The sequence below is a fragment of the Sycon ciliatum genome, chromosome 10, assembly GCF_964019385.1.
Source record: "Sycon ciliatum chromosome 10, ocSycCili1.1, whole genome shotgun sequence".
NCBI classification, from domain to species: Eukaryota; Metazoa; Porifera; class Calcarea; order Leucosolenida; family Sycettidae; genus Sycon; species Sycon ciliatum.
Window position 1 is genome coordinate 11,242,394 of NC_088652.1, and position 25,998 is coordinate 11,268,391.

At 48.0% G+C, this 25,998-nt stretch overlaps 1 protein-coding gene across 5 annotated transcripts in view; it reads right to left on the reverse strand.

Annotated features, from left to right (window-relative positions):
* LOC135825798 (sushi, von Willebrand factor type A, EGF and pentraxin domain-containing protein 1-like) overlaps positions 1–25,998 on the reverse strand; it is a 579,302-nt gene that overhangs the window by 420,179 nt on the left and 133,125 nt on the right. For all 5 annotated transcript variants that reach the window (XM_065338421.1, XM_065338424.1, XM_065338423.1 and 2 more), the window contains exon 5: positions 6,484–6,555. In XM_065338421.1, coding sequence (XP_065194493.1) covers positions 6,484–6,555 — 72 coding nt within the window. The remainder of the gene's footprint in view (positions 1–6,483; positions 6,556–25,998) is intronic.

Below are 25,998 nucleotides of genomic sequence, written 5' to 3' on the forward strand. Positions count from 1 at the left end.
GTGGAGCAGCTGAAAAGGACCACTGGTATGTCTGGTTCCTGCTTTGAAAGTGGAGAGTCGACTTTTGTGCCTTGAAAAAGGAGTAGAGAGCGATAAAGGTACGTCTGTGGCTGATTTTTGAGTGCTCCTCGTACATTTTTGATCGTGATAGAAATTCTCAGACCAAAGTCAGACCAAAGTCAGCGCGATGATGGTCGTACAGTTTTCTTGTGGATTTTTTAGTTGTTTCATCTCGTATCTATGTCAGTATCGTGATGGTGAAGTGGAGAGGGTGATTTTCTTCCTCTAGGCTTCGTTCGGCCGACTTTGCTTCGTCCTCGTTGAAAAGTGATCCTGAAAAAAAGGTCGATTCGCAAAATTATGTTGATTTTCAATGTACGAGATGACATGCGATTGCTGGCTATGGGCTGTTGGAGTTGCGTGTGTATTGTGTCTCTACTCTTTTCTTGGTGTTTTCTTGGCGTTGTATAAGTTTGTGTGTGTGTGTGTGTGTGTGTGTGTGTGTGTGCGCCCGCACAATAATTTGAAAAAAATAATTAATCCTTGGCTCTCCATTATTATCTTTCGATTCTTGGTTTTTTTCTAGGTATTTTCTTGGCGTTGTGTGAGTGTGTGGATGTGTGTGCGAGCACAATAATTTGGCAACACCACATGATTGAGATAATAATTATTGTAATTTGCAGCGTCTGCGAAGAGACCACTTGATTTGAGGATTGTGTTTGTAGGGTTTTTCATGTAATGAAGTGGCTGCAGTGGCGCCTCAATACTTATTTTTTATCTTGAGAAGTGAATGATGTAAAGGATTAAAGGGAGAGGCCGTTTTCTGGTTAATATTCACTGCTTACAGCAGATCCTATATCTAATTTCGAACTCTGGATAGGGGATGCCTAATTGGCTGGACTTTATACAGGAAGTGTTGTCCACATAAAGACTCTTTATAGTTGATTTCAAAGTTTGGACTCCGTACAGTTGATTTTGGACCAATGGACACTATAGGGGTGAAGCCAATTGGCTGGACTCTATACAGGGAGTGATGTTCATCTAAACTTTGAGCTCACAGTCGATTCCAAGTTTGGACTCTGTACAGTGGATTTTGGACCAATGGACTCTATATAGGGGTTGGACATCATATAGGGGCTGGACGCTCTACTGAGTCCAACACGGAGAAGGTGCGAGAGATGAACATTTCTATTTTTTCCAAGCCGTGCGGTAGGCCTAGGGCCTGCTCACCAAGCGAGCAGAGATTCCAGGTGTCAAGGACTTCGAGATTTTTCACGATTGTGATGGAGCGGGATCCCACTCGACTCATGTCAAAATGCAGGAGGAGCCATCCATGAAATCTCTGTATGGCTCCAGCCCAGTCTGCCAGCTGTCCTGTGACGACTTGTTGTCGTTTTGGATAGAAGTGACAGTTTAGTAGTGGTATTCTGTGTGCAACATGGCTCAGTACACATAGAATGGAGTTTTTGTTTTTTCTTCTGTTTTTGTTTTTTTCCGCCCGCCCGCGTGCCTTTTCCAGAAAATATCCGACGCGAAACATAGAATTAACTTGGTGTGGCCTAATGACTCATTATTATTTTTTGCTCTGCGCTGAATCCCGTACTAGTGTAGGGATTTTTCAGAGTTAGCTTTCGATGAGGCTCGGCAAGTTCGGTTCTTCGAAGAGAAAGGGTTGTCTTTTGTTCTTTGCCAAATCTAATTTACTACCACGAAGTTTTCCCGTTGCGTGTGAGAACCTGCATGACAAATTGGTAGCAGAGGATGGTTGTCAAGTAGTGGTTCCTTCACCAAGCGCAGTGTGGTAGTGAGTAGCATTTCGGGTTTTCGCTGGACAACATGGATCTTGAGGAGTGCAAGAAAGCGAAGGCCAAGGCCAAGTTCCATGTCACACGAAATCGAAACTTGTTGCTCAGCAGGATCTACGAAGAGGACGCGACCTCGAAAGAGATCAAGAGGTTGTTGGATGACGTGACTGAGAGTGTTCACAACGCTGTGGATGTGTGTCTAAAACTGGTAACTCGGTACGCAGAATTAGGACTACCCACAGAAAAAGTGCACGAGGAGATAGAGGTCATCAACGTCGACTACAGCGATGCTGTCAGCAAGACCAGCGACGTGCTGGCAGAAATAAGCAAGAGGCCAAGTCGAGCCAGAACGGGTGAAAGTTCGCCAGCTTCCATCACCAGAGCCAAGAACATAAGATTAGTAAAGGCAATGTTGACGCAGACCTTGGAGAATCCCAGAGCAAGTGGGAGGATGTTGACACCGCCACACTCTCCTAGCAAGGCCCTTGAGGAAATACAGAACATGTGTGCTGAGAAGAGTCTCAGTCGTTGTGGGAATGTGTCTGCATCCAGTGTCAGCCAGAGTGCGACTGTTGAGGGGACTACCCAGCCGCCTGCCGTTTCCTCGGGAGCACCTCTGGGAGCAAATGCATCGGCACTCCCCCTGGGAACTCCAAGTGGTGACCATCGTGATAGACAGGACGAACCGCCTGGGGCTGACACGGCAAGCGTCAGTGACAGCCAGCCAATTGTGTCATCGTCACGTGCAACCATGGCAACCAATGTGAGTACAGACAAATCACGCACGATTAAGGTGTCCTTTCCGGTCTCTTTGTCGTCTGTACCTACATTACCGTTTACGGCGGAGCTCTTGTCAAAAGTTCACCCGGTTGCCATGGCAACCGCCGAAACCATGCCAACACCGCTGAACATTGGTCATCAGTCTGCAGGGAGTAACCAGGCAAGTGGCATTGCTCAGTCTGGCGCGCAGCAGGCACCGGTATCTACGTGGGCAGCTTCGGCAAGAAACGTAATCACTGCCCCTAACCGTAGTTCAAGTGGGGTCAGTGTACCATCCAGAGCATTGTCGGCGACGACCATACTCGTGCAGTCAGCCCAGACGCAACCAACTCCTGCAGTGCAGCCTCCTCGTCGGACGCAACCAACTCCAGCTGTGCAGCCTCATGCAGTTGCAAGTCATACTCTCTCGGCTTCTACACCTGCATTTGTGCCGGGATCAGGAAATTTTTACGTTCCACCGCCGACCCATTCTGGACATCCATTCTCATTTGGAACAACACCGGGTTTCTTGTCGGCACCCGACTTCCCGACGCACGTCTTGCCGAATCAGTCTGGAATAATGTCTACACCACCAGCGACCCATCCGGTCATGCAACAAATACCAGTTGGTCAGCCGGGTCACGCGTCACACCATGAAGATTATGGTCTTGTGCAGCCGAGCAGTCTTCCAGTTGCCATGACTTCGCCGAGTGGTCTACCAGTGCAAGCGAGTAGTTCTCGTAGAATCGAGTTGTACCGACATTTAGAGAAAGTGTCAATTCCAACATTCAAGGGCGACAAGCGGCAATAACAGTTATGAGACGTGGAAGGCGGCGTTTGAGATGTGCATTGGCTGCGCTAACATTCCGGATGGGCTGAAGTTATTGCAGCTCCGAAAATACCTCGCGGGCGATGCACTACGGTCTATCGACACTCTTGGCTACTCGGCCGAGGCGTATGAGGCAGCACGACATAGGCTGGAATGCAAGTTCGGTGGTCAGCGACGTCTAGTTGCAGTGCATCTAGAAGCCCTTGATAAGTTCCCAGCGATGAGATCTGCAAACGCCCAGGAGTTGGAGCGTTTTGCGGAGCTACTCGATGTCGCTGTGGTGAATTTGAAGGCTAGTGGTCAGACACAGGAGTTGGCTAACGGGACATTTTATGTCCGGCTAACACAGAAGCTGGGGGTGTCTCTTCTGCTGAGCTACCAGAAGTGGATACACCAGACAAGCACCTCTGAAGCTGTCGAAGCACTTCTGCAATGGGTGGAGCTGGAAAGCGAGTTCCAAGTACGAGCCCACGAGACGATCCAAGGTATCTCCACGGCAACTCCAGTAGGGTCCACTCAAACAGCAAAGAGTCAGCCGCTGAAGGGTCAGGCCAGTCATGGTGGAGTGAAGCATCAGGCATTCTTCGCTGACAAGCCCAAGAAGGCCCAGAGCAGCAGCAGTTGCCCGATCTGCACGAAGGTCCATCCCGTTTGGAAATGCCTAGAGTATCGGAAGCTGTCAATTGCAGAGCGTTGGCAGAAGGCCCAGACGCTCAAGCTTTGCTACCGGTGCCTTAACTCTGGTCATTTGGGAAATAACTGTTCCAGGTCGCAGCCCTGTGGTGCAGACGGTTGTACAGAGACCCACAACGCGTTGCTGCACGGAAAGTCTAGTACTACTACAGACTTGAATGGAGCCTCACAGAAGCCAGTGCTCCAGGCTAGCGCCTCCACGGAGGGGGGTGACACCAGTTCCATGGCCACTCATATGAGTAGTGTCGGCGTTAGAGCTGTCGCACTGCGAACCGTTCCCGTCATACTTCGCCATGGCGACAAGAATGTCACGGTCAACGCGCTGCTGGACGACGGCAGCACGCAGTCTTACCTTAATTGCGACGTTGCGGCACAGCTAGAGCTTAGCGCTCCCACACAAGAAGTGCCAGTGAGCACGCTGAACGGCCGCATCGAGACCCTAGAGACCATGCCAGTCGACTGCCACATCGAGAGTCTGGATGGCAGATTTATCACACAGTTCTCTGTTCTGACTGCCAAGAATGTCACCGGTGACCTTACACCTCATGATTGGTCGGTAGATCAGACACGGTATCCGCACCTCAACGGCATCGAGTTTCCGCAATGCCAGAAGAAGCGAGTAGAGGCGCTGATCGGCCTTGACCACGCTAGTCTCCACAGGTGCATGGAGGAAGTCCCTGCTCGTTGTCTGCATCGAAATGATGCCGGTGATACCTTGCTCTTCTAGGGTCCATGTGCGGTCCGAAAACTGGCTGGCTGTCCCAGTGAACTCCGGTTGGTGTTGTCAACAGACAGCTACGACCTTGCTGCCCTTCGCCACGATATCAGACAACTACTCCAGTATGACTGCGATGTCACCACTGCCAGCACTTTCAGCGTGTCTCTGCCAGGAGCTTCGCCACCATTTGGGACACGATGTTCTGATCGACAGCGCTCATCACCGACTCCGTAGACTCATCACTGCGCCCACGGAAAAACTCTCAAGGACTCGTTGAAGCCTTTGAGGAGTATGGTTGCGGTACAGGTAGGTGTCGACTCGACATGTCAGAACTGATTGACCAATTGTTTTTTCAACTAAATTTTACTTCCACAATCTTTGCTGGTCATCCGAAACGCAATGATTTGTGTAGCTGTCAACGGTGACTCTGCTCCACTTGGTACCAAACGTGCTGGTGTGTGGCGGATTACGCTCAGCTCGTTTTAGCTGTTTCCGCCTTTCGCAGATCGATCTGCAGCTCCCAAAAACGTCAGGTTACTGGTACCTCAGTTTGCAGGCCCAATCAGGCGATGTGAACCTTTTGTAGGCTGGACCGATGCATTTAAAACGGTGCACGGCACTGTTGTTTCTTTCTCCTGGACTATTACACTGTAGATCTACTATGAAAATCAATAAGATGTGTTTCGGTGTTGTGTGGCTGCGAGTGGAAACTAAAAACTGGGGCACTTGAAAACTTCAACTACCACGAGGAAAAACAAAGACCACGATGGCAGGTTCAACGAATTGCGCAGAACAAGAGCAAATGCACGAAAATATTTGTGAGTGAAAAATACGGTTTTTGCACTCTTTCCCTACGCTCAGTCGTGAAAAAAAAACATTAACGCTTTGTAATTTTCCACAATATCCTGTAAAATTGTATTCACAGTGGGTCCAATGTTATTAGGCATTATGGCTGTTTTGATTTCCACTATAAATAAAGTATACAAAAAAGGTGAAGCTATCACTGTGAAACAGGCACCAGCGGCTGTCGTGGATGCTGATCAACAAGCAGGACAAGTGCAGAACGGTTTGAAAAAATGAACAGTTTCATTGGAGACAAGAATGCAATAACACAGAGAATAAGAACACACAAGAACGATATCTTGAACGACATCTCGGAAGTTTCACTGGTGTGTTTTTAAGCCTTTCATCAGGTGAAATAAAGGCAAAATGAAATGAAGAAGGCCAATAGTTTAAATAAAGTAGAAAGGTGATAGAACGAGCGCTCCAGTGTTCATTTGACTTTGTCTGGACACCAGTTGATAAGGCTTGAAAGTATATTAGTCAAACTTTCTAGATGCCGTTCAAGAGCCTGAAATGTGTCCACTTTCCAGTGCTTTTTTATTTTTAATCTTTCCCTCTTTTGTTAGTTATTGAGTCTTACATTGCTTCTTCATGCTAAACTGGGTAGTTCAAAGCCAAGCTCACGCCGGAATCCCTGCCTAGGCGGAGCACCAATGGGCATCAATTGACAATTGGTTCAATCCAATTTGTCCCGGCTTTTTTGTTACTGGCCTTTCCGAGAAGTTCACCAAAACATTCTTGGGCGAGCTTATAAATGAAATTTGACACAGTGGTACTGCTGAGAACTCTCTTACCGCAAAGGATTCTGACACTGACAACGAAGTTATTTCACTTACAAATATGTCAGCTGTGTGTTCTTTTCAAAAAGACCTTCAGGCAACTGGCTCAGTTGGTTATTGTTCAGATACCTGAAAAGGCAAACCAAAACAAAACTTCATGAGAAATGGGTAGGGATATCATCATCAATACATTGCAACTCTTGGAGACTTACCAACAGTTTCCCTTCTCCCAATCCTGTCCAAGCTATTAGAGAAGCTGGTGCAGAAGGAACTTGTATCAGTCATGAACATCACGGAGTCACTTCCCTCCATTTTTCAGCGACCATTCCACTGAGGATGCGCTAGCTTTCATTATCAACCGTATCCTTACTGCCCGGGACAAACAAATGTACACAGGTGTCTGCTTACTGGACATGTCCAAAGCATTTGATAAAGTTAGACATCACCAACTAATTCTCGACCTTTTTAATGTTGGCGTCACGGCCACAGCCCCGCGGTGGTTCATGTCTTATACGGACCCAGCGTATCTGTATCGGACCATCACACAGCACTGTCACTCGCTGCACCTGCGGAGTGCCCCAAGGATCTGTGCTCGACCCCATTCTGTTCAACCTATACACACAGGAAGTACCGTACTCGCGCGATTAGAGCCCGCTCTTGAATAGTGCCCTATCTCGAATAGTGCCCTAGTCTCCAAGAGCCAGCGAAAAATATAGCCCTTTCTTGAATGGCGCCCCCCCCCCCCCCCCCAAGTCTTGTGACCAAATCCATGTGCAAGTTTGGTGTTCTTTTGCTATAAATGTTCTTGGCCATTGTTTTGCACTTGTGTTTTCAGGAACAAAATCGCAGGTCTTGTTCCCGTTTCTGTGGAGTCGTGAGCGTTTACAGTACACTTTAGGCTCTGTTTTTTCTTTGTTTTATGCTTGATGAGGCAAATGTACCAGCAATGAAAAAATATTGCCCTCTCTTGAATAGTGCCCTCTCTTGAATACTGCCCCAGCTGTGATGGACATTAAAACAATAGTGCCCCAGGGGCACTAATCGCCCGAGTACCTTACCCTATGTTGCTGGACCAGCCTTGTCTTTGCAGTTTGCAGATGACATTGGTCTCAGTTGCAGCAAACCAACTAAGTCTGAAGGATCTGCAATTCTGTCTGCGTCAGCTTCAGCTACTGCTGTTAATGACCGTGGCTTGATCCTGAATGCTTCCAAAAGCCAGGTGATCTCCATTTCTGGAAACCTGCCTGAGAAGCATACTCCACTCTTGGTGAACTGTAACGGGACTCGGCTGCCACTTGTGGAGTCTGCCCGGTACATTGTGTCACATTTGATAGTAACATGTCTTGGGATGACCATGTAACCCACTGTGCGAACCGAGTATCTAAAAAGATTGGAGTCCGGTGGAGGATGCGCCGTTGCCTCAGCAGACAGTGTAACAGTTTTCCCCTGTTCTCTATAACTTTACACTCCCTCGCACCTCGTGCGTCTTACGCCTGTCTATTAGCACCTTCATTGGCGCCATTGCCACATGTATACTATCACATTTTGCATATAACTGGTCGAGGCACGCTCAACCAGGCCTCTTACTTTTCAAGTTTGATTAAACCTGTTACACTGGTAGCAGAGGATGGTTACTACTCTGCTTTTGGCAGGTGTTCTGGTCGCTCTGCTTACGCTCCTCGTACTCGTCGTTCGGCTGATAAACGATATCAAGACCGCTCAGCGCGTTAGCCAAGGAAACCGAACGATACATCCGAACTCGGAACCGTGGGAGCCAACACCCCGCCTTACGAAAGAGCCGCCTGTGTTTGGAGGAGATTCCGCTACATTCAAAGAATGGACGTTTGCAATGGACATGGCCCTACGGTCGTTGGCACTCCCAAATGCGGCACAGAGGGTCGACTACGCGGCAGGATTTTTGACTGGAAACGCTCGTCTTTGGTTGATAGCGGCATTGGAAGCTAACCAAGTGTTTTCCGACTGGCCTGCTCTGAAAGCGGCACTTGGCGATGTGTACGGACCACGGCACAACGAGGAAACATCGCGTATGGGACTAATTTCCGCAGCGCAGCGCGGGTCGCTGGACGCATACATTGCTGCTTTCACTCGCCTCAGCCTGCAAGTGCCGGAAATCGACCACCACACCAGAGCGCTGCTGTTCGTCAGGGGTCTAGTGCCGCACATCCAGCGACGGGTCATGCGTGAGCATCCACGTACCCTGGAGCAAGCTGTCATGGCAGCAAACACCGTGGAGCAGTCGTCAGGGCCACCGGCGTCGAGGCCACCAGCCAGTAGAGAGTCGCGTTCCGTGCCCAGCTTCCGTGGTCAGGGCCTCCGCAAGCTGACGGACCAAGAGCGTGTCCAACTGCGAGCAATGGGACACTGCTTTGCTTGCAGGAAGCCAGGCCACCTCGCTAAAGACTGTACTGAGGGTGGACAGCGCTACCCAAACGCTGGTCGCCAGTAAGAAAGGGGGTGCGCTTACTGGCGACGACCCAAGCGCCCACGCCGGTACCAGTCGCTAACCGGTTCGGAGCTCTGGAGGTTGAAGACGTTGCTCTCCAGGAACCTACGGAGCCGGAGACACCCATAGCTGTAGGAAATTGTCCCGTTGCAGAAAGGTGTCATGTCAGCAACGTCAGCGTCGGCAATGAACCTGAACACGACCTACTGCGCATACAGGGAAAGATCGGCGGTCGCCGTGCAGTGATGCTGATAGATTCCGGTTCGACGCATGACTTCATTGCAGACAGTTTTGTTCGAAAGCATCATCTTGACACGGATGCAAGCTCAGCAGTGCTGAGCGTAACATTGGCGGACGGCTCGACCAGCGAGGTCCCGCAGATTTCCACACGCACGCTAAGGGTGACAGTCGGGGGCTTCAGTGAGGAACAGCACTTTACTGTGTATCCCCTGACTCGCTACGACGCTATTCTTGGCAAGCCGTGGCTTACAAGGAACAACCCCAGCATCAACTTCCGTACGAACGAAGTTCAGTTGGACGGTGAGCCCTTTGTTGCCAAATTGCCTTCAGCTAACCCGCCGACAGCCGACCGGCCATCTGTGGAAAGCATGTTTATCAGTGGCCGACAAGCTCGTCATGCCCTGAGGAGTGGAGCCGAGGGGTTTCTTGCATGGGTCACTGCTGCAAACGAGGAGAATCGTTCCGGGCCACAACTCCAGGAATCAGAGCAACAAGACATCCAGAACCTGCTCAAGAGGTACCAGGATTTATTTCCAGACGAGCTGCCGAATGAGCTTCCACCGAAGAGACCAGTCGACCATGAAATCCAGATAGAAGATGGAGCCAGACCACCGTCTCGACCCGCCTACCGCCTGCCGAAACCAGAGATGGACGAGCTCCAGTCACAGCTATCAGAATTACTTGAGAAGGGATTCATTGAGCCAAGTAAGTCGCCATACGGTGCACCTGTGTTTTTTGTGAAAAAGTCGGATGGTACTCTGAGAATGGTGTGCGATTGGCGAGAATTGAATAGAATTACGATCAAAAACAAAGCTTGTCTTCCTAATATTGATGACTTATTCGACACGATCCAGGGCAGTGCATATTTCTCCAAGTTGGACTTGCGGTCAGGCTACAATCAAATCAGAATTCAAGACTCGGATGTTTCTAAGACGGCCATTAATACGCCGTTCGGCCACTTCCAATTTAGAGTCATGGGATTCGGGCTGACTAATGCCCCGGCCACCTTTCAGTCACTCATGAACTCTATTCTGCAACCGCATCTCCGAAAATTCGTTGTAGTATTCTTGGATGACATTCTAGTTTTCAGCAAGACCTGGGAAGATCATCAGCATCATCTTCAAACAGTTCTAGAAACACTTAGAAATAGTGAGCTGTATTGCAAACAGTCTAAATGCGAATTCGGCGTGAGAGAAGTTCTCTTCTTGGGGCATAAAATCAACGGCACATCAATTTCCCCTGATCCCAAGAAGATAAGTGCTGTGGAAACATGGCCAACTCCGTCGTCAGTAACTGATGTGAGGAAGTTTCTTGGCTTTGCAAACTATTTCCGAAGGTTCATAGATCGACACTCGACCATCTCTCGTCCATTAGAAGAAATCACCGGAAAAAATTCACGCTTTGAATGGAGCGCTGCTAGACAGAAGGCATTCGAGTCTCTAAAATCAGCATTACTCGAGGCGCCAGTGTTGCAACTGGCCGATGTTGAGAAAAGCTTCATGGTAGAAACTGACGCAAGTGACTTTGCCGTGGCGGGTGTGCTCCTGCAGCAGGGAGAAGATATGGATTTGCATCCCGTAGCCTATTGTAGTCGGAAACTGTCAGCTGCAGAACGCAACTATACTGCGGCCGAGAGGGAAACGTTGGCTGTGGTATTTGCATTAAAGTGCTGGAGAATCTATCTATTCCGCCACTTTGACCTGATGACTGATAATATGGGTGTTGTCTATTTACGAACCAAACCGACTCTCACCAAGCGTGAGGCAAGATGGGTAGAGTTTTTAGCTGACTATGACTTTACGGTCTTTCACAAACCAGGAAAGAAAAACATTGCCGACCCGCTTTCACGCCGTCCAGATCTGTTCAGTGATTCTGAAATAGGCGGGTCATCCTATCCTCCTAACATTCAGTTGAATGCCATAGAGCATACCCTAGAGATTAATCCAGACTTAGCGCAGTTAATTGTCAGCGGTTACAAGTGCGACAAGGATCTTGCTCCCATTATCAGGAGACTGAAAAATTCAAGCCATGACAATCTGCACGACCGTTACCTTCTAAATGAAACACCCGGTTATCTTTATCTCAGATCTTCACCACAGAACAGGTTATGCATTCCAAAGAGTAGCAAACTCCGACTCGCCCTGCTTCAAGAATACCATGACTGTGTGACTGCGGGGCATCCCGGTCGAGATCGCACCTATTTCAGACTCGCTAGATATTTCTATTGGCCCAGAATGGGACTGGATGTAAAGGCGTTTGTCAAGTCATGTGACGTCTGCCAACGAGTTAAAGGCGGCCAGCTAAAAACTGGTCTCTTGCAGAATTTACCAGTGCCCAGTCAGCCGTGGGCGGATATCTCGATGGATTTTATCATGGGTTTGCCTAGGACCGATACAGGTCATGATGCTATATATGTATTTGTAGACCGCTTGACAAAGTGTGTACATTTAGCACCTACTTCCTCTACTATTGACGCTAAAGGAAGTGCTGATCTGTATATTCAACATGTATTTCGACTTCATGGTTTGAGTTCTAGTATTGTATGTGATCGTGATCCAAGATTTACGGCAGCATTTTTTCAGGAATTGTTTGATCGCTTAGGAACGAAACTAGCATTTAGTACTGCCAATCACCCTCAGACAGATGGCCTAACTGAACGAGTAAACAGAATAGTAGAGGATGTGCTGAGGGCTTTTGTAAATCATAAACAAGATAACTGGGATATGCTCCTACCTCTCTGTGAGTTTTCTATCAACAGCGCTACTAAATCATCTACAGGAAACACACCGTTCTTCTTAAATTACGGTCTAAATCCCAGAGCACCACCCGACTTCCTCAACCCTATTCAGGGAGGCAGAGATTCAGCTAATTGGTTGCAAGCAAGACAAGACGCGGTCAAGATCTCACAAGATGCGCTAGTGGCAGCTCAAGCTCGTCAGGCCTTCTATGCAGATCGGACAAGGGTCGAGGGAAAGCTGAAGGTGGGAGATTTGGTAATGGTCTACCGGGATTTCCTCCTGACTCCTGAAGCTCGGGACCGACCATCCCATAAATTACGCCCCAAGTGGTTTGGCCCCTTTCCTATAACCCATGTGGTCGGCCCGAATGCCTACAAGCTCAAGTTGCCTCATACCAGCCGCTGTCACCCGGTATTTAATGTGTCGGCACTCCGTGCCTACGAGAAGAACGCTATTCCTAATAGGAGACAGCCTACGCCTCCGCCTATCACGGACCTTGATGGTCATGCCCGTACACTCCCTCGCACCTCGTGCGTCTTACGCCTGTCTATTAGCACCTTCATTGGCGCCATTGCCACATGTATACTATCACATTTTGCATATAACTGGTCGAGGCACGCTCAACCAGGCCTCTTACTTTTCAAGTTTGATTAAACCTGTTACAGACAGGATCGGATCACTTACTTCCAGTCCATCATAATGCCCAATCTTCTATATGGATCAAATGCATTCTCGATATCTCTTGCGCGAGCTTCTAAATGAAATTTGACACAGTGATACCGCTCAGAACTCCCTTACCGCAAAGGATTCTGACACTGACAACAAATTTATTAATTTTCACTTACAAAACTGTCAACTGTGTGTTCTTTTCAAAAAGACTTTCAGGCAACTGGCTCAGTTGGTTATTTTCCAGATGCCTGGAAATATCTTGATATCTTGAACGACATCTTGGAAGTTTCACTGGTGTGTTTTTAAGCCTGATCATCAGGTGAAGTACCGACAAAATCAAATGAAGAAGGCCAATAGTTAAAATAAAGTAGAAAGGTGATAGAACGAGAACTCCAGTGTTCATTTGACTTTGTCTGTACACCAGTTGATAAGGCTTGAAAGTATACTAGTGACACTTTCTAGATGCCGTTCAAGAGCCTGAAATGTGTCCTTTTTCTCAGTGCTTTTTTATTTTTAATCTTTCCCTCTTTTGTTAGTTCTTGAGTCTTACATTGCTTCTTCACGCTAAACTGGGTAGTTCAAAGCCAAGCTCATGCCGGAATCCCTGTAGGAGTTGCATTTTAATAGAAAGTATATTTTTCGCAGTAAAAGAGTATTTATTTGTAGAGCTTGTGTTGATACAGATTCCTAGGTTCAAACCCCAAGATGGGCAGTTAGTTACATTTGTTCTCTCCTTGCGTATTTTGTATCTGCATGTTATTGCCCTTTCCGTGAGTCGCTCGTGAGTAATGTATGAGTCGTGTATGGCTAAACCCGTATTTACCCGTATGACTGCTGCTAGTGTTATTGTTCTAGAACATTAGCATAATTAACCAATCACAGTTCACAGCTCTGGAATATTCTAGAATTTCGTCGGCGACCGGTTTATATAGATTGCTCATTGGTTGATGACCTAAAAACATGGCTGCCGTTCGCCGTGTGTTTTGCCTTCTTCCATTGTTCTTTTCTTGTGCTCCTTTCACTTCTTATCTTTACTTGCCGAGTGTGTAACTAATAATTCTGTCCTAACGAGTATTCGTGAAACCACAAAGTGAGTGCTTTGTTTGAGTGTGTGAAATTGTCTCCGAGGGCCAGCTACTACATTGGTGGCAGCGGTGGGATTCGAACCCACGTCTCCGGAGAGACTGGAGTGAAACCACAAAGTGAGTGCTTTGTTTGAGTGTGTGAAATTGTCTCCGAGGGCCAGCTACTACATCCCTGCCTAGGCAGAGCACCAATGGGCATCAATTGACAATTGGTTCAATCCAATTTGTCCCGGCTTTTTTGTTACTGGCCTTTCCGAGAAGTTCACCAAAACATCCTTGGGCGAGCTTATAAATGAAATTTGACACAGGGGTACCGCTGAGGACTCCCTTACCGCAAAAGATTCTGACACTGACAACGAAGTTATTTCACTTACTTGGTCCGTTTCATCGCAATTGTCGCTTATCTATCGCAACTAAGAACAGGAGTTTTTTTACCGCTCTGTAAAATTTCCAATACGCATAGTGAAGAAGCATGATACAGGATTTCTGTCCGCCACAAGAAATAAATTCAGCGATGGAATCTGATGAAGCAAGTCGAAGAAAGGAAGCAAGGTTACAAAAAATGTACAAAAGAAAACAGCGACGGAGCGCCTTCTTGCACTAACGCTTTAGTTTATCCGACTCTGGCTCTGTATCACTCGAGCTGATGCCACTTGAGCTGACATTCACTGGTGTGTATAGCTGCTGGCGTAGAGTATCGTATCTCTTTCTTTCTCCGCTTGGCGTATAGCAGCGATGGGAAAGGAACAGTCGCGGCTGTCACTTTGGCACTTGGAGGAACGTGGGCAGCGTGACCCGTCTGTCACTACAGTACTGTGTGTTCAACAATGTTTTTGAATCAGGCACACATCCCTCACCAGACAGCTGTCATACGCTCTGCTGGATACGCTGACCACAACTCTTGTACTGCCGCTGCCAGGTCGGACAATGTCTTCTTTGCCACCATCTCGCCATCAGTTTGCAGGCTTGCAAAGAATACCAGGTCATTGCAGTTCAAACATTGCAGTTCAAACAACTCAGCTGGCTGGCCTGGCCGTGACTGTCACGCTCTCCAGGTCAGGATGTTGATTTCCCCTGCTACAGTTCCGGTCTTTGAGCTGCGCTTGGCTTTTCGCTGCAGTGAATGTGTGCATTCACTGCAGTGCATTCACTGCAGCGAAAAGTTTCCCACTTTCCCATCAAAATTGTATGAATCGCGATGCCACTGGCGCTAGTCGCGATGGTTTTTTCTTTCTGGTCTCCTTTGATCTTGCCATCACAACCTCCCAAACGAATGTGAGTTAGATATCGAGATCGGACTGGGTTTTACCTGTCAAAAGGTGCGTGGGAGATAAGCGACAATTGCGATGAAACGGACCAAGTACAAATATGTCAACTGTGTGTTCTTTTCAAAAAGACCTTCAGGCAACTGGCTCAGTTGGTTATTGTCCAGATGCCTGTAAAGACAAACCGAAGCAAACCTTCATGAGAAATGGGTAGGGATATCATCATCAATACATTGCAACTCTTGGAGACTTAACAACAGTTTCCCTTCTCCCAATCCTGTCCAAGCTATTAGAGAAGCTGGTGCAGAAGGAACTTGTATCAGCCATGAACATCACAGAGTCACTTCCCTCCATTTTTCAGCGACCATTCCACTGAGGATGCACTAGCTCTCATCACCAACCGTATCCTTACTGCTTGGAACAAACGAATGGTGTCTGCTTACTGGACATGTCCAAAGCATTTGATGAAGTTAGACATCACCAACTAATTCTCGACCTTTTCAATGTTGGCGACACGGCCACAGCCCCGCGGTGGTTCATGTCTTATCTCTCCGAACGGACCCAGCGTGTCTGTATCAGACCATCATGCAGGACTTTCACTCGCTGCACCTGCGGAGTGCCCCAGAGATCTGTGCTCGGCCCCATTCTGTTCAACCTATACACACAGGAAGTACCGTACTCGCGCGATTAGAGCCCGCTCTTGAATAGTGCCCTATCTCGAATAGTGCCCTAGTCTCCAAGAGCCCGTGAAAAATAAAGCCCTCTCTTGAATAGTGCCCCCTCCCCCCCCCCCCCCCCCCCCCCCAGGTCTTGTAACCAAACCCATGTGCAAGTTTGGTGTTCTTTTGCTATAAATGTTCTTGGCCATTGCTTTGCACTGGTGTTTTCAGGAACAAAATCGCAGGTCTTGTTCCCGTTTCTGTGGAGTCGTGAGCGTTTACAGTACACTTTAGGCTCTGTTTTTCTTTGTTTTATGCTTGATGACGCAAATGTACCAGCAATGGAAAAATAGTGCCCTCTCTTGAATAGTACCCTCTCTTGAATAGCGCCCTGAAGTAGAATAGTTCGCCTCTCTCTCTCCACAAGTATTTGATACCATACTGCGTGTTTATTTATTGCTTCAAGTTTCAAGTAGATTTTGAACTTGTACGTCGTGTTCTTCGTTTTGATACTTTGCTTACCATTCTGTTCTGTTATCCATACTCTGCATTCTCCGCGCCTGCTCTGTTCCTTTCTTCTCTTGCTATTATCATGTTTCCTTTCCTCTCTGACTCACACTGACTGTCAATTTGTCTAGTTTCAAATTGTTTCATCGTCTGCCAGATCGCAGAGGTTGTTTCCTGCATCGTAGCTCACGGTTACTTTTCGAACACATTTTTGCGTAGGCATTTTCACGAGTTGTGTTGACGTCATGCCCTATCAGCTACGCGTCATTATTGCGAGCATGCGCATTGCTTTTGCCTTCTGCCTTATTTGCATGCTGCGCTTGCTGCAAAGGTTAGCGTCCCCACGCTTGCTGGCCGAAGCCCCATTGACCGCGCCGCGTGCGTACTCGCACACGTCAGCCGGGCGTCTCCACGTTGCCTTGCCCCGCCGGTTCCGTGGAGTTCCGGTTTTATTTTCTCCTTGTTGATTAGCTCTCCCAAGATTGAGTTGTTGTTTTCTATATCCTTACCTAACTAATTCATTTCCAAGTATCAGTCCTTTTATTTACACTACTGTCAGAGTCCGCCGTTGTGAGTGCTGTGTGCATGTGCGGAGTAGTAGTGGTGAATAATTGTTGTGCGTGCGTTACACAACAGCCCTCTCTTGAATGATGCCCTATCTGTGATGGAAGTAGTGGTTGCGACTTCGGCGATGATTTTGTAAGAAAGGTTTGCTCCCCACACCGGAGCTCGCGCTATTCCGCCGACTTTACTTGACACTTGACTGACTCACGACTGCCATCCAGAGCACACGAGAAGTCCATCGAACCTTCGACTCGGCAAACCTGCAAGAAAGCACCACTCCCTGCTCAATACACAGTGTTTCGGGGAATTCACCCCTCATCAGTTGAGCTTGAGTAGGCTGAGGAAGATTGTGCCTGAAGAGCACCACTTATATAGTGCTCTCCAGGCACAAACATCACCAGGGATACAAACTTACAGAGACGCTCCGCTTCCAGCGCGACAAACACCTCGTGAACACCAGATAGCAGCGTGAGTCAGTGTCGCTCCTGGACGGTGAGACAGACGTCGAGGACCCTCGGTCATTCGCAACGCTGTCACCTCCAAACCAACTAGTCGCCAGCCCGCGCTGGGCACAACAGTACGAAGTAGTGGTTGCGACTTCGGCGATGATTTTGTAAGAAAGGTTTGCTCCCCACACCGGAGCTCGCGCTATTCCGCCGACTTTACTTGACACTTGACTGACTCACGACTGCCATCCAGAGCACACGAGAAGTCAGATTGAGCAGGGAGTGGTGCTTTCTTGCAGGTTTGCCGAGTCGAAGGTTCGATGGACTTCTCGTGTGCTCTGGATGGCAGTCGTGAGTCAGTCAAGTGTCAAGTAAAGTCGGCGGAATAGCGCGAGCTCCGGTGTGGGGAGCAAACCTTTCTTACAAAATCATCGCCGAAGTCGCAACCACTACTTCGTACTGTTGTGCCCAGCGCGGGCTGGCGACTAGTTGGTTTGGAGGTGACAGCGTTGCGAATGACCGAGGGTCCTCGACGTCTGTCTCACCGTCCAGGAGCGACACTGACTCACGCTGCTATCTGGTGTTCACGAGGTGTTTGTCGCGCTGGAAGCGGAGCGTCTCTGTAAGTTTGTATCCCTGGTGATGTTTGTGCCTGGAGAGCACTATATAAGTGGTGCTCTTCAGGCACAATCTTCCTCAGCCTACTCAAGCTCAACTGATGAGGGGTGAATTCCCCGAAACACTGTGTATTGAGCAGGGAGTGGTGCTTTCTTGCAGGTTTGCCGAGTCGAAGGTTCGATGGACTTCTCGTGTGCTCTGGATGGCAGTCGTGAGTCAGTCAAGTGTCAAGTAAAGTCGGCGGAATAGCGCGAGCTCCGGTGTGGGGAGCAAACCTTTCTTACAAAATCTGTGATGGACATTGAAAAAATAGTGCCCCAGGGGCACTCATCGCGCGAGTATGGTACCCTATGTTGCTGGACAAGCCTTGTTTTTGCAGTTTGCAGATGACATTGGTCTCAGTTGCAGCAAACTAACTAAGTCTGAAGTGTCTGCAATTCTGTCTGCGTCAGCTTCAGCTACTGCTAACTGGCTAAATGACCGTGGCTTGATCCTGAATGCTTCCAAAAGCCAGGTGATCTCCATTTCTGGGAACCTGCCTGAGAAGCATACTCCACTCTTGGTGAACTGTAACGGGACCCTGCTGCCACTTGTGGAGTCTACCAGGTACTTTGTGTCACAAGCAAAAATTGGCATTCCTTGTATGGCGCTGCCGCTACGGCCAGGCAAGTCCTGAGCTTCAGGTTCTTTTGCTGCCAGATTTTGTTGCCAGATGTTCTCCTTCCTTTTTCTTTTTTTCTTTTTTGACTATGTTCACATAACCAGCTCGAAAAGAATAAGGAAAGACAACGGTCTGGAGACTAGGAAAAACGTGACAACTAATGAGCAGGCGCTGTGGCGAGACGCAGCAGTGATGGTGGGGCATTGATGACTCTGCCGAGGCCAAAAACAAGCACCAAAAAGAAAGAAAAACAAGAAGAAGATCGAGCTGTGTGGGGGAGAAACTATCATAGCATCATACTATTCATAAGGAATTGACTGCCTAGAGCCAGATTGTGCTGCGAAGATGGCGATAAACATTCGGTTTGAATGATTGCATTCCATTGCTGTGGGGAGGCTGGGACAGGAGAACAGCAGGGAGGGAGTTCCAATCACTGATGCTGCAGTGTGGGAACGAGCGCTTCAGTGCCATCGGGGAAGATACATACAGCTGGTGTTGGAGCTGCTGGTCATGGCCACTGACACTACAGTGCTTGCTGCGAGTTCTGCGGTTGGTAGAGCTGATATGGAGCGGTGGCAGTACAAAGAGCAGCTGCGGAGGACCAGGCAAATAGCGCAGCTTGTACAGGCAGGCAACGGATGTGTGCCTCAGGGCTGATAGTATGAAGTGCGCGGGGCTGAACATTGTTCACACTCTGGAGGTTACTCTGCGCACCTCCCATCCATACAAGAGGTGCATACTCCGTTACTGGTCGTACAAACGCCTTATACACTGTCGTCCGGCCCGCGGGGGGTGAGAATGTGGGCGGCTCTGTTTAGGATCCCAAGCCGGTGGCGTGCACGGCTGGCTACGGAGCGTAGGTGATCGCTAGAGGTCAACTAGGCGTCCACCTTCACACCAAGGAGGGTGATGCTGGTTGTCTCGGGCACCAGCGTGCCACAAACAGGAGTGGGGGAGATCTAAGCCGGCGCGTCTCACGGTGGCTGTCATTGCCTGGGATTTGGTCGGTTCAAACATCACTTTCCATGTACGGCCCCACTCGTGCAGTCAGTCAACGGACACCTGCAGTGACTGCGTGGCGACGTCTGGGGTCTGCTGGGAGGTGACGAAGCTGTACAAAGTTGTGTCATCAGCATAGCCCTCCAGGCTGGCGCCGTCAGCGAGAACATCTGGCGCGTCGTTGACGTACGCCAGGAAAATGCTGGTCCAAGAATGCTTCCCTGGGGGACTCCAGCGGAGGTCGCATACGTAGATGACGTCCGCCCTCCAATGAGGCAATGCAGGGGACGGGTGTCCAGGTACGAGGCCAGCCATCTCTGAAGAGGACCATCGATGCCTAGGCTGCGCACATTGTGGAGGAGGCCGACATGTGAGACACGATCAAAAGCTCCTGCAATGTCCACAGCAAGGACACAAGCCGCCCCTCCACAGCCCACAGCACTTGCCCAGGCAGTTTGGAGAGCTTGAAAAGCGTCCGATGTTCCAAGGACTCTGCAAAATCCAAACTGGTGTGACGTGAGCAGATAGTGATCCTCAAAATAGTGTGTTTACAAGGGTTTCCATAACTTTTGAGATTATGCACAGTAAGGATACGGGCCTGTACTTCTTAACCCATTGACTGCTGAGCCCGAATATATTCGGGATTCAGGATGACGTCAGGGCGCTGAGCCCGAATATACTCGGGCTGACAGGCTATCCTACTGTACTAAGCTCCGAGTTCCAGCGTAGGGTTGCAAGAGACCCCAGAGTCGAGCGGTACATTTCCTGCATTCAAAACGAGAGGTTTCGGGTACGAATCCCGCTTGGATACTTTTTTTCTTCTTTTTCGTCCGGTGATTCGACTCAAATTGGCGACTTTTTCGTATTTTACGCAATTTGGATGAACTTACGTGTCATATAGCATTTTGTTCCCCTTTCTAGGATCTATATCGAGTTGGTCAGCATGATGATTATAGCCTTGGTCAACATTTCACAAGAGTTCAACAACCTAGTTTCTTAGATTATGAAGTTGTGGAGCTGTACATTGGCCATATTTTTAGCATTTTCTTCAGAGTCTCAGATAAAAGGCCGTGTAGCCCTCAATGGGTTAAGGGTTGAGCGGGAAGATCGCTTGTGGATCAGAACCACGTTGGCCGTCTTCCACATCCTAGGTTGGACTCAAGACCGGAAGCATAAAGCAAAGCTGAAAGCTTCCTTTCCTCATATTTTCTTTTCATGTGTATTTCCTTTCCTAGTTTTCCCATGCCTGGGTTACTCGCAACTCATTCGCTTCCTTGTCATTGGACATGTTCAGTCCATTCGGTTTGCGAATTCAAACAAACACCATCAACCAACCAACTTTTTTTCTTTCCTTTTTTCTTGGTATTCAAGGATAAGACAATGTCCACGAGTAATATGGCCTCGATGAAGGATAATGGTGCTACTTAATAGTTGTGAACTCACAGGGTTGGTGCTAGGTATGCAAGAGAGGTAGTGTAACAGTTCCCTGTTAGCGCTAACCTTATCTGCCCTCTAGCTCTGTATCTTGCACCTTTCTCAATCCTGTCAGCACTCGCGAAGTGCCCTATATCAGTTGTGTTGCCTTGAGCAAGCATGGTCTTTTCCAAGAATACCTTCAAACGGTTACAGGTAGTGTGAGTATAGATTGGGGACCGCAAGTTGTAGAATATTAGTGATATGTGTCAGGAATAGGGTGAAGCTGTTGCACCCTCCTCCCCTAATCATTGTGGTTTGGAAGGCTGAGGAACACAATATCAGCCAAGCCAAGCTAAAAGGTGCCTTAGGCATAATTTGTGGAAATGTTTTTCACGCCAAAGTGATGTCTATATATCCAACACAGAATACAGTTGTGACCACTATAGTTCCATGCGAACAGTTTCATGTGGAATATACAGTTGCGACCACTCTTTCTCTGCGAGTAGTCACAGGCAGAATATGGGTGTTTCTGTATTAATATTTTATCTCTTTTCAAACAATCCAGACGGAAGAACCGTACTCTTGATGATACTGATCGCAAACATGATTAATTCCTCCAGGCCATTTAGCACCCAATTCTAAACCTTATCTAACCAGCCAGGAAACAGGCAAGCTTGTGGAAGTATTTTGAGTAGTGTAGCAAAAGGCGAGGGCTTGTTTCGCATTGGTACGTTCAACGTCCGTGGACTTACTTCAAATTTCAAAAAAAATCAACTTATTTCAGACCTCAATAAATACAGAGTTGGATTCTGCTGTCTTCAGGAGACTAAAATCTCCGAAGGCTACGATGGAAATATTGACAACTACCGTCTACTGTGTCTCTCGTCGTCGTGTCGACATTATGGACTCGGATTCGTGGTGGAAAAGCAGTTACTGCACCGAATATATAGATATTGGCAGGTGTCGGACCGTATCGCCGTGCTACAGTTATGGCTCTCCGGGAGAACGCTGTGCTCATTTGTAAATGTCTACGCCCCGACGTCAACACGCGTTGCAGCAGACCATTCATGCCTAGACGAGTTCTACAACAGCTTGCTGGAAACAATTCAAAAACTAAGGTCTTCATCGCTGCTGTTCCTGATGGGAGACTTCAACGCAAAACTTGGGAAACGACCACCCAGTGACGGCCACTCCGTATCCTATGCTGGTTCACACTCAAGGGGCCATCGCAACTACAGCGGCCAGACTTTGGCTGATTTCGCGTCCAGCAATTACCTATTTGCCTGTAACACGGCGTTTCAGCACCGTGCAGAACATATCACCACATGGACAGGCTGGCTCCACAACCCTAGTGGAGGTCCACCTTTACCCATTTACAACCAAATAGATTATATCCTTTGCCGTCACAGTGAAAGGTTTGTGGTGACGGATGCCAGATCATATGCCGGGACAAGCTTAGAAAGCGATCACCGTCTTGTGCTGGCAAACCTCAACCTGACTAAGTTGTACAAGAAGCTCAAGAGGCGGCCAGTAGCCATATCCAGCAACACAAAATTCAATATATCGGAATTTAGTGACCCGACCAAGAAAGCAAAGTACAGAGAGGCTATCAACGAACATCTACAGGACCTCGGCAGAGAGCAGGAAGGTGTCAATGCGGAGCAACATCTGCAGTATATTGTGAGCGCTATGAGTGAGGCAGCAAACACATCGGTGGGCCGCGTCCCTAAAACAAACAAGACGCATAGAAATGGCTTCAGCGGGGAAATTGAAAAGCTAGCAGCAGAGAAACGCAAACTGCGTCTCGACATTACGGTGTGCAGAGATGGAACGAAGGTAAAAGAAATGAAGACGCGACGCAACAGGCTGGCACACCAAATTCGCCGGGAATGCCTCAAGTTAACATCGACTCGACTGGACGAACGTGTAGCTGAAATAGACCAAATGAAAGACGACGCGAAAATGTTCAAAGCAACACGACTACTGCGCCGACAGCAGCAGTCACCAGTTGTGGTTGAAGACTCTGATGGCAAACTCATTGCACAACCTAGTGAATCAGTCGAAGCATTAAGGCAACACTTCCGTGCTATATTCTGTGATCCTGCTCTGGAGTCATCTAGGCTCTTAAGGACAGAGGAAGACCTTAAAAACCCTATAAAGCAGCCAGAGGTACATGTCGCAGCTAAGCGCTTGAATAATGGCCGAGCTTCGGGACCAGATGGGATACCTGCTGAACTTATCAAATATGGAACACCAGCACTGTTCTCGAACATTGCCACTACATTCAACAATTATGCCAAAGACAAATCACTCAAGCTAGGCGATGGGCTACTGATCCCGATACCAAAGCCGGGAAAGAAAAGAGGTCCTCCTGGAAATGTAAGGCCAGTTACCCTGTTGAACACCCTACGTAAACTTCTTTCATTGGTCATCCTGACGCGGATCAAGCCAGCTATCAACGGGTACTTGTCACTGAACCAGAGCGGGTTCCGGTCAGGGAGAAGTACTGGAAACGTGGTATATAGCTATCGGTGGTTATCAGCAAGATGCCAGCGTGTTGCGTCGGAGATCTCAATCTTAGGCATTGATATGCCAAAGGCATTTGACACTATATCAAGGGTCAGGTTGATCGATGTACTGTCAACAGTCATTGATCATGATGAGCTGCACATCATCCAGTGCCTTCTGACAGACACCACAATAAAAGTAAAGCTGAATAACATTCTCAGCCAACCATTAGTCACACATAATGGAACCCCACAAGGTGATTCTCTATCGCCAGTCCTGTTTACTGTCTACCTCGAGGCTGCATTGAGGTTGATTCGAGAGCGACTCTCACCGCGACCAGCATTGGATATTCAGCTTCAATTGCCCAATGAAACAGCGTATGCGGATGACGTAGACTTCATCAGCACCAGCCTACAATATTTGCATGACAATCAACCCGTACTATCATCCTCGTTAGCGGAATACAATTTAAAAATGAATGAAGCCAAAACCGAATATACTACAATTAAAAGAGAAAAGGACAGAGTAGACGAGCGATGGCGGAACACGGTCAAACTAGGATCGATGCTTGGAGTGGAGGAAGATATCAGTCGGAGAAAACGTCTAGCAACATGCGCCTTACATCAGCTGTGGGTGATATGGCTAAGAGGTAACCATGCCCGTGAACCCCTTCGGATTAGGTTATACGGCAGCTTTATTCTCCCAATACTTCTTTATAACTGCGGCACATGGAGCCTGACAGAGACTCAAGAAAAGAAACTTGACTCGTTCCACCGCCAGCAGTTACGGGCAGTCATTGGGGTCAAATATCCCCGTATAATACGCAATGAAGCACTGTACAAGCGCACTGGCTCCAAGCCACTCAGCAACATCATCCAGTCTGCTAGGTGGAGAATGTTTGGCCACATGCTTCGACTAGACACCTCATCCCCGGTCCAGCAGGCTATGTCAGCATACTTTCAGCCAGGAAGCTCAGGGTTCCGAGGCCGCCCGAGAACAACACTCCCGCGAACCATCAACAACGACCTGAAAAATTCCAGATCCACAAACTCCCTCACATCACACGAGGATCTAGTTGCACTGAGGCAGCTCGCCCAGGATCGTCGAAAGTGGAAGGAACTAATGTGTACTGTGTGTAATGGCTGAAGTTATACAATTACACTAGATACCCTTAACAATAATAACGGATACAATTACACTAGATACCCTTAACAATAATAACGGATACAATAACACTAGACACTCTAGATACTAGATACTCGGTACTCTAGATACTAGATACTCTAACAATTTTATCAAACATTATGATAATTACCACATCAAATGCTGCGGAGACCTATCCAGAATCGGCAATATGCTGGCCCTGGCCTGGAGATCTGCAACTATAATCAGCTTCTACTTTGCAACACTAACGGATTAGTCCCCTTTGTCGATTGATGGATCAATCGGTAGATTCGGCTCTGTTTTTCTTTCCTTTCTTTCTTGTTTTGAATTGTATGTTGAACTCATTGGATTTCTTTGTATTCTGTATCTCGTTATCGTTATCGTTAGATTGCCCTCTAGCCCTCTCGCTTAGGATGAGCTTTCTTTTTTATGGCAGCTTAAGCGAAGGCTATATACCTGCTTTATGCAGGTTGATGCCAACGCGAACAAGCAAAATAATAATAATAATAATAATCTAACCAAAGTTCTTTTCAAAGCAGCATGCCAGTTCAAGAACATCTCGTCAGACATACATATTGATACATGTCTGGTGCACTCTCACTAACAAGCAGTGATAGCAGGCTACATTCACACCAGCAATCACAAGAAGTTGTAGTGAGTGAACATTTCTATCAAATTAATAAGTAGAAGGAAAATACATAATGGACAAAATTTATTGAAGGTGAGGAGGATCGCCCAAAACACTGACAAGGACACAGTAAACGGTACACAGTACTCGTATGCATGTACAATTGCAAACATTATAACACACATTATAGCAGCACAACGAGAAAGACCATGTACCATAATATTACATCAATAAATTTCACAGACTTAGAAGTTGCGACTTCGGCGGTAATAGTCATGAAGATGATTGTTCCAACTAGGAACACACGCTTCTTGCCGAACTTGACACATCCCTGGTGATGGTTTGGCCTGGAGAGCAGTATATAAGTGGTGCCTTTCCGGCACAATCTTCCTCAGCCTACTCAAGCTCAACTGATGAGGGGTGAATTCCCCGAAACACCGTGTATTGAGCAGGGAGTGGTGCTTTCTTGCAGGTTTGCCCAGTGGAAGGTGCGACGTGCTCCTCGTGTGCTCCGGATGGCAGTCGTGAGTCAGTCAAGTGTCAAGTTCGGCAAGAAGCGTGTGTTCCTAGTTGGAACAATCATCTTCATGACTATTACCGCCGAAGTCGCAACTTCTAAGTTCGTATTGTTGTCCCTCACGCGGACGTGCGACTAGTTGTTGGAGGTGACAGCGTTGCGAATAGCTATACTGGCTCTCAACGTCTGTTTATCACAACTCCAAGAGCGACTCTGACTCACGCTGCTACCTGGAGCTTCACGAGGTGTTTGTCACGCTGGAAACAAAGCGTCTCTGTAAGTTTGTATCCCTGGTGATGGTTTGGCCTGGAGAGCAGTATATAAGTGGTGCTTTTCAGGCACAATCTTCCTCAGCCTACTCAAGCTCAACTGATGAGGGGTGAATTCCCCGAAACACCGTGTATTGAGCAGGGAGTGGTGCTTT